General features: G+C 43.7%; 1 protein-coding gene across 1 annotated transcript in view; it reads right to left on the bottom strand.

The window, feature by feature from the left end:
- Positions 1-15,770, bottom strand: part of C2CD3 (C2 domain containing 3 centriole elongation regulator) — a 2,415,762-nt gene that overhangs the window by 1,884,790 nt on the left and 515,202 nt on the right. Inside the window, exon 10 of the mRNA XM_044072855.1 lies at positions 11,056-11,196. Coding sequence (XP_043928790.1) covers positions 11,056-11,196 — 141 coding nt within the window. The remainder of the gene's footprint in view (positions 1-11,055; positions 11,197-15,770) is intronic.

The raw sequence follows: 15,770 nt of genomic DNA on the forward strand, positions 1-15,770 counted from the left end.
GAATTTTTCTTGCAGATAGCTGGGTCTTTGTGGCCAATAGTTTGAAGTAGGTTGTCAAATAAACTTGTTTCTCTGGAGTGAGGAAAGTCATCTGGGATGTTGTGTTCAAGCTTGCTCCCAGGAATACAATCTGTTGGCAGGATACCAGGTGAGATTTCTTTTTGTTTATGGTGTACCCCAGAGAGGTCAGAAGATTCTTTACAAATGCCAGATGTTTTAATATCAAATCCTGGCTTTCTGCATGAATCAGAAAATCGTCCATATATAGGTTCATAGGTTGGTACTAGGCTATCGGCCCTAAGGCTTACAGAAGCCTAGCCATAACAATTCCCTGGCTATTTCTTCCCATTTGCCCTGGATGCACTGCCTTGCCAATGGTATGGTAATATTTGAATTTTTCTCTGCCTGCAAAATGCAATGGCCGGAGCTAGGCACTTTGTGAAAACCTTGGGCGCAGTAGATAAGCCAAAGGTAAGTGCAGAGAACTGATAGTGCATGGAGCCTGCCCTGAAGCGTAGGTATTTCCTGCAAGATTCCCTTATTGGAATGTGCAGTTAAGCTTCCTTTAAGTCTAAGATTGCCAACTAGGCATCTTTGCCTAGCATAGGAAGCAGCTGTTGGAAGTGTTAGCACTTTGAATTTTGGGATTACCAAAAAGGTGTTTAGAATAGAGAGGTCCAGGATAGGATGCCAGGAGCCGTCTTTTCTGGGTACCAGGAAAAGTCTTGAATAAAAACCTTGTCCCCTTTTGTCTGCTGGGACAGGTTGAATAGCCCTGATACTTAGAAGAGAGAGGACCTGCTGTTGGGCCTCTGCCCACTGATTTGGGGGTAGGTCTGGCCAACCAGTTGGGGTTGGTAGGGTGTGGAAGTGGAATCTGTATCCTTGGGAAACTATATTCAAAACCCATTTGTCCTGGGTAAATGAGTTCCCAGTTTTGTGCATGCAGGGCGAGCTTTCCTCTTAAGGGAGCAGGCAGTTGAGTAGGGCTTGGAAGATTTAAGGTTAAGTCATTGTGCCATTTTTCCATAGGGGGGTGTCTTACTACTCCCTGTTTTGGAAGAGGGAGTCCCCCACTGCTTAGGCCTGTGTGTAGCCTGAGACTGTAACCTAGGTGGTCTGCTGTTCCTGGGTTTGGACTGAAGGCCTGGAAGAGACTTTAAAGGACCAATTCTTTGAAGGCCAATGCCTACTAAATCTGGGAGGCTGTACTTGTAGGAAATCTTTAACAGTTTGCATAGATTTAGATTTTTCCTCCATCTTTTTGAGGATGACTTCTGCTTTGTTGCCAAACAGGCGGTCTTGGTTTAAGGGAGCATCCAGTAATTTAGCTTTAACATGATCTGGCAAGTTTTGCTCCTTAAGCCAAGCATGCCTTCTAAGTACAGACCCAGTGGCAGCAGCCCTGCAAGATGCTTCTAAAGAGTCAAAACCACATTGCAAAGTAGGTTTTCCAACTTGTTCTGCAGAATGCATTAAATCCTGTAATTCTTTGTGTTCAGCACAGTCAGGAATCAACATAACTTTCTGTTTAAGTAGTCCCATAATATGCTGCTGGTACTTTAACATATGAAACTGGCAATTTAAAGCCCTAATGGCCAAAGTAGCAGAAGCGTATACCTTCTAACCTCATCTGTCCAAGGCTCTAGAATCTCTATCAGAAGGGGTAGGATTTTTGGCAGCAGTAGCCTTAATGCCTTTTGGTCCTTGGAAAATGGTCTCTGGATCCACAGTAGGATTCTTGAAGAGGAACTTGTGAGAGTCAGGTACTCTGTAATACCTGTCAGGTTTTCTGGGAGCTGGAGATAAAGTGTCTGGGGGAAGGCTAGATTCCAAGAAGGCATCATCTACAATGTCCAGAACAGGAGGGATCGCTAAAGGCCTGTGTCGAGGAAGGAGTAAGAATTCTCTAAGACTCTTTTTGAAGTTAGAGTAATCCTGGCTTTCCCAACGGAAATGCTCCCTAAGAGTGTGCAAGGTTTCACCAAAAGAAAAATCTTCTGGAGGGGAAGCAGAGGGAATGGAATCCTCTGCATCAGAATCCTCAGAGGTAGATAAGGGCAAATCCTGGTAATCAGAAGAAACAGAAATTTCAGAATCCTGATCAGAAGAATCAAAAGAAAAATCAGTCCTGGGTCTCAGAGGGGGAAGACTGGCTTCCCCTAATTAAGGTAATAAGGTCTTCAGCCATTCTAAACATTTGCTTTTCAGGCATATGGGCCTGAGCATGCGGTTTGGACATCATTTTATTAGGCGTGGTGCGAGTTTTAGGCCTGATTACACCCTCAGAAGCCGGTGCCTGCACAGCGGCTCGGGACCCATCCAAGGTAGAGATATCCGCAAGTTCCACAGTCGAAGAAGCATCTCGCAGCATAATGGACTCCGAATGGGTCTCAGTAGAAGCCTACGATCTGAAGTTGCGGGTATCAGGGGCTGCGAAAGGGCCTCACCGAGTACCGGCGGATTGGCAACTAGCTTAATGGAAGCATCGTTGTCAATTTTGGGGACCTATACGGTCTTTCTCTGTCTTTATCCTTATGTTTTCTCGGAAGATCGGTAGTAGGATGGCTTAACAAAGCCATATCGGACTACGGATACAGAGTACCAAAATAATTTGCTGCAAAGATAGCCCAACGAATAGTTCTGGGGTTGAATAAGGCACAAAACCGACAGCGAGGGACATCGTGCTCTGGGCCTAAGCAAGGAATGCAGTACGAATGAAAATCTTTATGAGGTATTTGCTTTCCACAGGTAAGACAATTGTTAACTTTTACTGATATCGGTTGGAGCAAGAGAAGAGATCTCCAACTGGGTACTTATCTTTTTTAGAAGACCTCGGTTCTGAAACTCGAAAACGAAAATTTCTGGAATCAGCTGACTGGCACTTGCGAACTGCTTCTGCTTCGGGCACCACACGGCAAGAAAAACTGATGTAATGGCGTTGGCTGCATGTTTTATACCCCTGACGACCTGACGTCATGGAAGAAGAGAGGGCATCCGACGCAGGAATCCAAGACTCTGGTATTCAGGCTGGCTGAGGGCTACCTGCAGGCCGATAACCCAAATGTGATGACTGCAACAAAGATACACGAAGAACATCAAAGAGGCATCCTATGGTGACATGAGACGTCAACCAACACTGGAGGTCTTTCTTGCAAGAGCTTGCAATCAGTATTGTGTGGCCCATGGGTAGTTCCCGGTAAGACCATTGAATGAACAACAGCCATTGAAGGATCCGCATATGCATTCTCGCTAATGGTATGGCTAGGATTTCTGTAACCATCATACCCAATACTTTTAGAACTTCTGAAGCTGGTGCTCTATCGATACCAATGTCATGCTGATGAAGAAGAAAGACTCTCTCTATTGGGAACCTTAGAGTGGTGGTTGACGTGTCTAGCTCTGCCCCAGTAAAAATGATATGCTGCGATGGCGACAAGGCAGACTTTTCTGAGTTGACTGTAATGCCTAGATGACTGCAGAGTGACAGAGTGTACTCCCTTGCCTGAAAAAGTTGATGCCTGGTGGCGGCGATGAGGAGCCAATCGTCTAGGTATGGAAACGCCTGGAATCCTAGACGCCTCAGGTGAGCCATGACCACTGCCATGCATTTGGTGAACACTCTGGGGTCTGCAGTGAGGCCAAAGGGCAGGGCTCGAAACTGAAAATGATTGGCTCCCAGCCAGAAACGCAGGTGATCTCTGGATGGCCTGGCCATCTTTATGTGGCAGTACGCATCCTTGAGATCTATCATAGGTAGGTACTAGGCTATCTGCCCAAGGGCCTACGTAAGCCTAGCCAACAAGGTTCCCTGGCTTACGCCACCCAAGAAAGTTTTTTTTCCTGTGCCACTGTTGATCAGAGACACAGAAGTGATCCCCGGGGTGTTTTCAGTTTCACTATCGAGCACATCCAATTGTCTTTCCCTAAGAAGGGAAGTATAGACTGAAGTGTGACCATCTGGAATTTCTCTTTCTTTACATATTGGTTGAGTCTGCTGAGGTCCAAAATGGGTCTCCAGTCCCCTGTTTTCTTTGGAACCAAAAAGAATCTTGAGTAAGTTCCGGATCCTGATTGGTCTGCTGAGACTGGCTGGATGACACTTTTTTTCCTAGCAACTTTCAGATCTCTATAGTTGCTTGTTCCCTGTAACTGAATGGAACATCCGGGATTCTCCTTATGGGTGGAGGGGGGTGTGGCGAATGGTATGAAATACTCTCTGGAAATGATACTTTGTACCCAGCTGTCTATTTTTTGCCAGCCGTCTGGGTACAAAGATAGGTGATCCCAGACTGCCTCCACAGCAGGACAGTCGGGCCTGCTTTCAGGAGCGCTGGTAGGGTTGCCTAGAGAAGTGATCTCTGTCACCCTGATGTTGCAGACCCCCTCTTCCACAAGGGCAGCATCTTCCACTATTACCCCCTCCTCTGCCCCTGGAGGGGGGTTCACCACATGTGTCCTGAAAGGCTCCTTGGGCTTTCCAGAACCACGTTTTTCCTCCCCTTTGATCTTTGGGATAAGGTCGGGTAGGGGTGGAAAAACGGACTCTGACAGCAGACAGTTTTTCCCTCCTGTTCACACCTGGTCAAGGTTTCCTTTACTTTAGGCCAAAAAAGGGATGCACCATCAAAGGGGGTGTTAAAGGATGACTTGAACGGCTCTGTGAAGGAACACAAGCGAATCCAGGAATGTCTTCCAAGAGCAACTCCTGTAACCGCTGCCCTACTCGTTCCATCAGTTGCATAGAATATGAGATGCATGGATGAGTTGACAATAGAATTTAGGGTAGAAAGCTGGGCAGCAACTTTATCAGAGGCACCTGCAACTACTGTACCCTGAACAGCATCTCCCAACTCCTTAAGGAGATCTCTTTGCAACCTAGTAAAATGGGTTAAGTAGTTCAGTGAACGGAGAGCAAAAGTCACTGAACTGAACATGCGTTTCCCATATCTATCCATGATCCTAAACTCTCTATTAGGAGAGTGGATAGATGAGGAAGCCTCAAACATTTCTTTTTTGGTGTCCGCCGCCACCACCATGGCATCAACAGAACTCCTTTGATCAAGAATGTTTTGCCTGGAGGGGCTGATATAAACTTGTTAGGCCTCCTAGGAACAGGCTCCATGGACTCCGGTGACTGCCACGCCCTTCGAGAAACCAACTGCATGAGTTCATTGAAGGGCGAATACACCCAAGAGGTTGAGGGTTGAGACCCGAAAGCCTTTAGAAGAACTGACTCATCCTCTATAAGATTTTTGGACTGCCAATCACCCCTCTGCCTAAGGATCCCAAGTATCTCAGCAAAAGAGATATTCTCAGAGGGGGACCATGGGGACCCTTCTGACTCATCCAAGTCACTATCAGATGTTAAAGACTCCTGTGGGGAGTCCAAGGTTCTCCTCTTGCACAATCTCTTCCTGGGAACCTCCTCAGTGGGAGCTTCTGGGGAAGGTCTCAAAAGAGCAGGGGGCACCCTGTGGGGCTACCTGGAGCTCTAGGTCTCTACGCTTAGCCTAGATGATGGAAGCAGAAGCAGACAGGTGCTTTAGAGGATGAGAAAGCAAGGCCTGAAGTAGAGGAGGTCTTGGGGGACAAAGCTCTCCTCATGGCATCGAAGGCACCACGGCTCCGATGAGAAGGAATCGGCAGATCCGAGGAAACCATCAAACCCTCCCACACCGAGGCAGTGGGCTCTGAGCCAGAGGTAGGAGCCGAGCTCATCCGAGCTGAAGCCCCGAGAAGAAGTCGGCACCGACAAGTCGGTACGACGATCTGATTACAGAGCGTCAGCTCCTAGAGTCCCCGGTCGGTGCAGAGGATGTCAGAGTGGATGGAGCCGAGGACACTGGAACAGGTCTCGATTCCAACAGCTCCACGATCAACAAGTCTGATTCTTCTGGCAATGAAGGGCCAATATGGCTCGGAGGAGGAGTAGTCAAAGCAGGAGTAGTGGTCTTCGGCTCCGAAGCAGCTTGGGTTGGAGCCAACAATTTAGCAAGGCCTGGTGCCTGTAGAAGCTTCTGCACCAATCGATCCATATCCAAATCTGAAAGGCTGACAGATGACCTAGATGAATGTACAGACGGTGCCGACTGGAGCAATGGTGACTGAGGCAATTCGGATACCGGCTCCAAAGCTGTGGGCTGGCTCAGAAAAGAAAAGACAGTCAGCTGCGAAATCTGTGAAGCCGATGTCGCTGAGTCATCAGATTTTTTTGAATGCTTGGAGTCCTTAGATTCAACAGATGACTTAGAGGACTTAGACGATTTGCTGGCCACATTCTGGTCACTCGATGCCTCTTGTAAAGGGTGCTTTAACAAGCCCCTGTCCATTAGTTTCCTTTTCCTCTCTAACAGAACCCTGGATGAGAAAGAATGGCAGACAGCACAAGATTCCTGTAAGTGGACAGCCCCTAAACAATATACACATGTAACGCCCATCAGTGACTGACATTTTCTAATTGCAATCCGGACATTTTTTAAAACCAGACTTGGGATGTTTGTCCTTATCCTCCATGATACTACTTTGATATACGCAGATCAAAGATTAATATACTAGTCTCTAACGCACACAAACGAGCCTGAGAAAAAATATCCAAACTGTATATAACTAGAATAAGCTATTTATAACTAGAACTAGAAAAAGCTATTTAAACACACACGCTCTATTCAAAGTATAACTAGCCAAAACAATGAGGCCAAATATTAAAAGAGTAATATTTAAGAATACACGGGAAGGGGAACTGCAAAAAAGCTATAAAAGCACTAACTATCCCAAGTCAAAAAAGTACTGAAGTTATATAATAACTTGCTAAATAGAAATTTTTAAAGTTTACTGGCCCGAGTTCCATTGGAACCTCCGATCAGTGCCATGGCAAATTAGATCTGAGGTAATTCACGAGTGCATCATGGGATAGGGCTTGGCCTCGAGCTAATGGAAGGCCTCGACCTTTGCATATGGCCGTACCGGAGCCGAGGGATCGGCTCCGAACCCGTCAGTCAAGAATGAACGATGACAATGAACAACTTCACATCTTTAATTTTGTTATTTGAGAGTCCATTTGCTTGGGAATGTTGGCCATTACAGAGGGATCTGTAGTTGAGCAGAGTTCTTCAAATACGAAGTTACAGGCCTGGATACGAGTAATCTGAGCTGCAGACTTGCTTTCAGCAGGCCTGGGTTTTTTTTTTTTTTGGAATAGAACTGCACTCAAATTTTCTTATGCTTTCTTCCTAAGCATTAGAATTGCTTCAGATTTGCTTGCAGCGCGTTTGGAGCCAATTTTGTCTGTCCAGCAATGGTTATAATTGCAGTTTTATAAGGCAAGGTGTGGAGCTGCAGAGAGAGGGTGTTTATAGCCATCTTGGAATCCCCCCAAAAGTTAGAACAGGAAGTGCAAATTGGTTTATAGCTTGGACTTTCTTCCTAGATGTCATGACTGTTTTTCAATATTAACTTAAAAAAAATATTTATGAGTTTTGTGCACATTTGTTCATGTTTTACTGTCAATCCTTCATCAATTGCTAAATATTTTTACACTCTCTTCTGCTCAAGTTCCTTTATATCACATTCCTGTCCCAGGCTGATAACTTTCTTGGTGCTGCAGCTTTCCCACTTTGAAGGTTGCTTTTGCACATTTATCTGGACCAAATGACATTCTTATATCATCTAAGAACGTTTTAACCACTTGCAGTTGTGCTTTCAGTTCATTTGATGAACTACACAGGTTTAAATCATCCGCAGAAAAGATGAGAAGTCTTTACAGTTGGTTGTTTTAAGGCAGACAAACTGTAAACATGACTTAACTTAAGCAGACAGCTTAACAGGTTAAATACAAGACAAAAGAGCAGTGGTAAAGTCACCCTGGAATACCCTCCTCGAAGTTTTACCTCTGGGATAATGTGTCCTTTACCGCGGCTTAGCTGCACAGTTTGACAGGGTTTTATGGTCACTGTAATGTAGTTTATTGTGTTTCTTTTGCTTTGTTTCGCATTTCTCTATAAAACTTTTTTGGGTCATCAACGAATTGCTTATTTTGTACTTTTCCTTTATATTTATCTGTGCACCTTCTAAGTTTTCTTCCTGTGCTATCTTTAGTTTATTATTTGTAATAATGTATGATTGATCCTGGTCTGCTCTGATACTGCACGTTGATTTTATCACAACTAAGTATTTTTATCGATTCCATCTTCGATATTCTTCTACAGTGACATTTCTGGTATTAATTGTTTTATAGTCGCTGTTTGATACTTCCATGATGGTATTCGAGGTCTTCCCTTCCTTTTCCTTACTGCCCTGTGCTTTTGTGGTAAGACTATCTGCTATTAATTTTGCTGTACAAAAATATATCCTATTTACTTCTGTTATAACACATGAATTTCTGTTAATAGTCTTGATAACTGTGTTCATCTGCTTTATTTGACTTCCAACATTTTGGGTCTTACTTTCTGTAATCTATTTCTTTCATCGATCTTATTATGCCTGTCCATCTTTATTAAGTCAAGCATCTCTTCCCCTTCCCAGAGTAATTTTCTTCTAAACTGAGGGCACATTCGTTATTCTCCGTTTCCTGCGGGCATTCTACAGAAAGTTCCAGAACATCTTCCTGTGCCACATTCTCTCCAGCTGCATCCTGAGTCATCCATTGCTCTTTCATATGGGGACTCAACGGCCTATCACTCCACAACACTGACTACGTCAGAGTTGTCACTGTTTCCTGCTCTTTCCTTTGCTGTGCAGCTCCAGCTCTTGTAACTGGTTTCCTTCTGAAGGCTGCAGAGTATCTTCATGTGGCAAGTGATTAGATGCTTCCTGTTTCTCCTTAAATTGGGGACTCGCTGTTCCATCATGCTGTGACATTACCAGAGTTGCATTTGCTGCACTAAATCCTTCCCTTCAGAGGTCACCCATATCTTCAGTTTCGATTTCTTTAACTTTTCCGTTACTGATCCTCTTTTGTACTTTTTCCTTTGCTTTCTTATTTTTTGTATTGTGAAATTTTCCATGTCTAGATGCTTTTGCTTGCATTTCTCTTCAAATATCTTTGGTGTTGTTTTTTGTACTGATTAGTTTTACTTTCTCCCTAGCATAAATTTACACCATATTACATCTTTCTTTCACATGTTCATATGTCTTTTTCAGACGTCTCCAGTGCCATCTGTTTCTTTTTACTTCGGGGACTCGCCGTTCCATCACACTGTGACATTAGCAGAGCTGGATTTTCTACACCAAATCATTCACTTCATAAATATTTCATAACTTCAGCTTCTTTGTTCAACTTCTACCTTAATCCTTGGTTCTATTATCGCCCTTTGTGATTTTATTTTTTGCATTGTGAAATTTTCCATATATGGGTGCCTTTGCCAGTATTTCTCTTCAAATACCTTTGGGGCTGTTTTTTTGTAGTGAGTAGTTTTGCTTTCTCCTTTGCATTAATATTGCACCATATCAGATCATTCTTTCCCAAGCCAATGTTTGTTTTCATACCTTTCAAAAATCTCTTTTTGCACTTGCTCTGTCACTTCTTTTTCCAAACAGCCCAAGGGTTCTTGGTCTATACAATGTTTTTCATGTATCCTCGGTCACCTCTTTTTCCAAACAGCCCAAGGGTTCTTGGTCTATACAATGTTTTTCATCTATCTGTTGTATTAGTAAAAACAAATTTGCATTTCAAGCTTTTAATTTTTTTTTTCTCTTTTTAACTCTCCGGAAGTCTTTTGGGTGTCTAATACCATGTCGGGAATGAACCCCATTCCTAAGTCAAAGTATAATTAAAGTTCATGAAATTAGTATTGCTTCGCTCTTTGATGTTAGCCAGAAGTGTTCTTCACAGCACCTGCAACGTGCCCAGTAATGACCCTTTTGCAATTCAAACAAAGTTACATGTATCGGTAACATAACTACAATTATGAATTCTCTTTATAAGACCCGTCGCTCCTACTACTACTGGAACGGTCTAAGTATCTTTCTTCCACATTGCTCTCATTTCTGCCTGCAAATCTTGATCTCTGTTTACAATGTAGAGGAAGAGATGGAACAGAAATGAAGTTCTGTACAGCAGTGGCGTAAAGTCAGTTTCTTAAATGTTTTAATCGTGTCACAGTATAACTGTATGTGGATAATGGGGGCTCAGTACAGTGCTTATCACTGTCATCTCTCAGCAAGAGGCTCCCCAGTTCAGTTGTCAGTTCTAGTGCCTTCTGTGCACATTCGGCATGTCTTCTCTGTGCTCAAATATGTTTTCTCTGGGTGCTCTGGATTCTTCCCAGATTTCAAAGTCATGGTAGGTCAACTGGCTATTTCTAAATTTGACATGGATGTGTTTGTGTTGTGATACGGAAGAAAAATCAGAAAATCTACTCACATCCCCCTTGCCTAGTGAACTCCATGGATGGTGGAGGCAGTACACAGGGTTACTGTCAGAGTCAGCTGGACTCAGAGGCATGAATGGAGGAAAATAGGCTTACAAATGGCAAAGCCTATTTGGTCACCTGGGCTTCACCCTTGTGTCCAAATCACCCCAGGTAAACCTTATATTACCACACACCATGCATTATGCAGAGGTTAGTCTTTCACCATTCTCATGGAAAGTCTCACCTTTCTTACCAAAGTTCCCTTTAAATCAGGAACAACAAATGGCAAAATTTAAAACAATAGATGCTACACAAGACAAAATACTTTAGGAAGCCGTTAGGGAGGTATGGGAACTCCAAAATGTTCAGAAACCTCAAGGGGAAATGCTCACAAACACGCACCAGCTACATATCAAAACTAATGTGAAAATGCAGAAAATTTCATACAGCAACATGTGACTACCATATGCTACAAATATGGACATAGTTGTACATAAACACATATAAAACATTTCATATGAATACAAACTCAACACAAACATAATACACAGACTTTAAGAAGACATATACCCATTACAGACGCAGTATAAGAGATCCTTAAGACTGCTTGTTAAACAACTGTGGCAACACAAAACACGCCAAAAATTCACGGATTCTTATTTTCATCTTTGATCACTTTTACCTGGTAAAGAAAAACTCTTACCCTCCTAGGAGTAACTGTATTGCTTTGTCCTCAGTATCCGTTGTAAAGCCATGTGACGGCAGGAGAGAATCTATAACAGAACCCTTAACCTCAGAGTCCAGTATGTCTTGTAGAAGTCGTCCTGACGAACATGCTGATGATCTGAAACAGGAAAATAAAACAGCTGCAGTTATCTTTTTACTGAATAAAACTCAGAATACAACTCTAAAGGATCGAGCTTATGAAATAAATATGTACCTTGAAAGACAGCTGCATAAGTAAGCTCACCATCGAGAGGGATGTCAAAACCACCAACCCACTAAACTGTCTGGATTGTAGGACTGGGCTCTAAATTGTTGCTCAGACCACCTGCCGAGTAACAACCTGCAAACCTATAAAAACAGACATTCAAATGGTAGGAAAGTACAGATGTGTATACCTACCATAAATATAGATGTTAGAGTGTCTTCACTGTTGCAGTCATAACTGTAGGGTACTCCTGCCAGCAGGCAGCCCGAGGTCGGCCAGAATATCAAAGTCTGGGTCCGGCGTCGGCTGTATCAGCAAGTACCCTGACGTCAGAACGCATGGGTAAAAAGCTGACAGCCGACACCATCTTCTCCAGCCTTTCTTGCCCCTGATGTCAGAAGCCCCCATAAAACCAAAAGGTGACCCAAGGGAAACACAAATACACCAGAAAGGAAGTGGAAAAGGAAACACAGTAGGCAAAAAGAAAAAAAGATGGGTCTGGAGGGAGGGAAACACCGACTGCAACAGTGAAGACACTCGAACATCTACATTTATGGTAGGTATACACTACTGTACTATGTTCTTCGTGTTTCACTGTTGCAGTCATAACTGTAGGGTAGAATCCCAAAGCTGAGAACACGGGAGGAGGTTATGAAGAAGAAGGAGCAGCTAGAAGACCCTGCAAGACAGCAGAGGCAAAGCCTGCCCTAGACTTAGAGTACAAAGGGAGGTTACAGTGCTTGGAAAAAGTATGCACAGAGCTCCAAGTGGCAGCCTCCAGAATGTCCTTGGTAGGAACTCCTCTGAGAAAGGCTGCTGAAGTGGCAGCTGCTCTAGTAGAATGAGTCCTGACAGTACCTGGAATCTGTTTTCCATAAAGAGAATAACAATATCCTATTCCAGGAGCAATCCATTTGGAAATAGTTTGCTTAGAAATAGCTTTACCTAGAGAACTGGAAGCAAATGAGATAAGCAATTGATCTGATTTTCTGAAACCTTTAGTTTTGTCCAGGTAAAAACATAGTTGCCTGTGTACGTCCAATGAATGCAAAATCCTTTCCCCCTTATTTTGGGGTTTTGGAAAAAAGGTAGGAAGGTGAATAGTCTGATTTAGAGCCACTCTAGAAACTACCTTAGGCATAAAAGTAGGATTGGTCCTCAAGGAAACTCTGTCCTGATGGAAGATGAGGTATGGTTCCACGGCCATGAGGGCTTGTAACTCAGACACCCTTCTGGCAGAAGGCAAGGCCAACAAGATAGCTGTCTTCCAGGATAAGAACTTAACATCCGCAGAGGCAGCAGGCTCAAAAGGAGGCAAAGTAAGCTTTTCCAAGACATAGCTGAGATCCCAAGGAGGGACAGGAGGAGATCTAGGAGGTCTTAAATTCTTAGCTCCTCTCAGAAATTGTCTAACCAGCTGGTGGGAAAAAATGGGAGGATCACAACTGAAATGAGCCGAAATAGCAGAAGCATGAATTTTAATGGAAGAAAAGGAAAGACCTTTAATCAAAAGGTCTGAGAGATAAAGTAAAATAGAGGGAATATCAGGTATTAAAGGATCAGAGCCACGATCCTGCATCCAAATACAAAATCTTTTCCATTTAGAATCATAAGATTTCCTTGTACTAGGACGCCTAGCTTCCAAAAGAATATCTAAAACTTGTTTAGGAAGAGAAGAAGGAATCAATTGCCTTTGATGAGCCAAGCTGCCAGGCTGAGGAGTCTTGATTTGAGAGTGAAATACCTGACCCTGATGCTGGGACAGAAGAGAATGGGCCAGAGGAAGACTCCAAGGGGGTTCCAAGCAAAGGTGCAGTAGAGTTGGGTACCAAAACTAACGAGGCCAATTTGGAGCTATCAAAATGATCATTCTGGGTTTGTCCAGCTTTATCTTTAGCAATACCTGAGGCAGAAGAGGAAGAGGAGGGAAGGCATATCCCGAAAGATTCCTCAAGCTGAAGGACAGGGTATACACTTTCCAAGCTGACTTGTGGAAGGGCCTGGTGCAAAAGAGAGGCAACTGATGGTTGAGATAGGATGCAAACAGATCTATCTGAGGACAGCCCCAAACTGCAGTTATCTTGCTGAATAAGGTGGGGTCCAACATCCATACGTGAGGATCCAAAATGTTTCTGCTTAGGCTGTCTGCTAAGAGATTCTGATTTCCTGGAATGAACTGGGCCTGAAGATCCAGATTCAAATTTAGGGCCGTGTCCCATAAGGTCATGGCAAGTCTGCAAAGGGGGTAAGAGTGAGCGCCCCATTGCTTGTTTATGTACCACATGACTGTGGTATTGTCTGTTCAAATTAGCAGAGGTCCTGGCTTCAAAAGAGTCTGGAAGGCTAGAAGAGCATTTTGGACTGCTAACATTTCTTTCAAGTTGATGTGCATTAGAAGGTGTTTGTTTGTCCAAGAACCCTGTTGGCATTTGTCTAGAAAATGAGCTCCCCAAGCATAATCCGAGGCGTCCGCGGTTATGATCTGAGTAGGTTGAAGTACACGAAAGGGCTTCCCTTCGTTCAAAACACACGCCCTGGACCACCAAAGGAATTCCTTCTGGAGGCAGGGAATCAGAGGAATCATTGTATCCAGACTGTGGCAATGCTGAGACCATACACTCTTTAGGTACCATTGAAGTTTCCTCATGTGAAGCCTCGCATTTGGAATCAACAGGATGCAAGAGGCCATGTAGCCCAGAGCCTGCAGGAATGTCCTTGCAGTGAGCTGAGTCAATGTTGCCAAGGTCTTGAAGACTGAAGCCAGCTGGAACTGTTTTTCTGGAGTAAGGAAGGCCATCTGTAAACTTGTGTCTAGAAGAGCTCCCAAAAAGATCATTCGTTGAGAAGGAATCAAATGTGACTTTTTTGTGTTCACTGAGAATCCCAGTAGTAGGAGAAGACGCTGAACAAAATGCAGGTGTTGAAGTAAAAGGTCTTTGCTGTCTGCCTGAATTAAACAGTCGTCCAGATAGGGGTAAATCTGAATCCCCTGAAGTCTGCAGTAAGCTACTACTGGAGCCAGACATTTGGTAAAAACTCTGGGCGCAGTAGATAAGCCAAATGGCAGTACAGAGAATTGGAAGTGTCTCGAGCCTGCCTTGAATCTGAGGTACTTTCTGCATTGTTGCCTTATGGGGACGTGTAAGTAAGCCTCTTTTAGGTCCAATGTTACCATCCAAGCACCTTGTGAGAGCATTGGAAGAAGTTGTTGAAGTGTAAGCATCTTGAATTTTGGAATTTCCAAAAAGGAGTTTAATATTGAGAGGTCCAGAATAGGTCTCCATGAGTTTTGTTTTCTTGGGACCAGAAAAAGTCTTGAGTAAAAACCTTTCCCCATCTCTAGGGGTGGAACCGATTCTATGGCTCTTAAGGCTAATAAAGCGTCCACTTGATTTAAGGCCTCTGTCCATTGATGTTTTGGCAGATCTGGCCAGCCGGAAGGCCTTGGCAGAGTGTGAAAGTGGAATCTGTAGCCTTTCAAAATCATGTCTAACACCCATTTGTCCTGGGTAATGAGAGTCCAATTTTGGTAAAAAAGAGAAAGTTTTCCTCCGAGAGGGGCATCCAAGGAAGGAGGATCTGAAGCCCAACAGAGGGAGTCATTGGGTCTGCTTTCTTTGGGTTTGAGGTCTGTCTTCTCCCCTTCTAGGTGAAGAAGCAGTCCACTGTCTAGATCTGTAAGAGGCCTGAGCCTGCGCCCGACCCCTGGAGCGTCTATATCTTCCCATTTGAGGCCTGCCAGAAGTGGGAAAAGACCAATTTTTGGAGGGCCAATTTCTGGAAAATCTAGGAGGCTGCACTTGCAAAAAATCTTTTACAGTCTGCATAGACTTGGCTTTTTCTTCCATCTTTTTAATAACTTCCTCAGCCTTAGATCCAAATAAGACATCATGCTGAACAGGGGCATCTAGTAATTTAGCCTTAACTTGTTCAAGTAAATTCTGCTCATGAAGCCAAGCATGTCTCCTGATAACAGTACCAGAGGCAGCCGCCCTGCAAGCAGCCTCTAAGGCATCAAAACCACAATGTAAACTATGTTTGCTAACTTGTTCAGTTGCATGCAACACATCCTGTAATTCCTTGTCCTCAGCACATGCAGGAAATGTAGAAAGCCTTTGTTTTAAAGCAGATAAAAGAAAAGCGCGCTTTGTACCGCATCAGGGACGCCAGTTCGAAGACTCATTTGAGACAGTCATCTTGGGTAGTCCGCTGTCCTCAGTGGCCCAGGGCACAAATGTATTAATTAAAGGCCGCAAAAATCGGGCAAAAAAAACGCACCAATCACGTCTATCCTCTATCCTAAATTGATATCCAAAAGATAGTCACTTTTCCAACAACCCAAAACCACAACCATAAAACTGCCATATAAAAAGGAGGAAACAGGAAACTGCAGCAATATCACCTGCATCTACATTTATGGTAAATACATAGTTCTTCACATCATTCACAACAAGTCCTTATCACACAACATACTCTTCAAACGAAGG

Source organism: Protopterus annectens, chromosome 5.part1, assembly GCF_019279795.1.
Source record: "Protopterus annectens isolate FY-2018-M chromosome 5.part1, PAN1.0, whole genome shotgun sequence".
In the NCBI taxonomy this organism is placed as follows: domain Eukaryota; kingdom Metazoa; phylum Chordata; order Ceratodontiformes; family Protopteridae; genus Protopterus; species Protopterus annectens.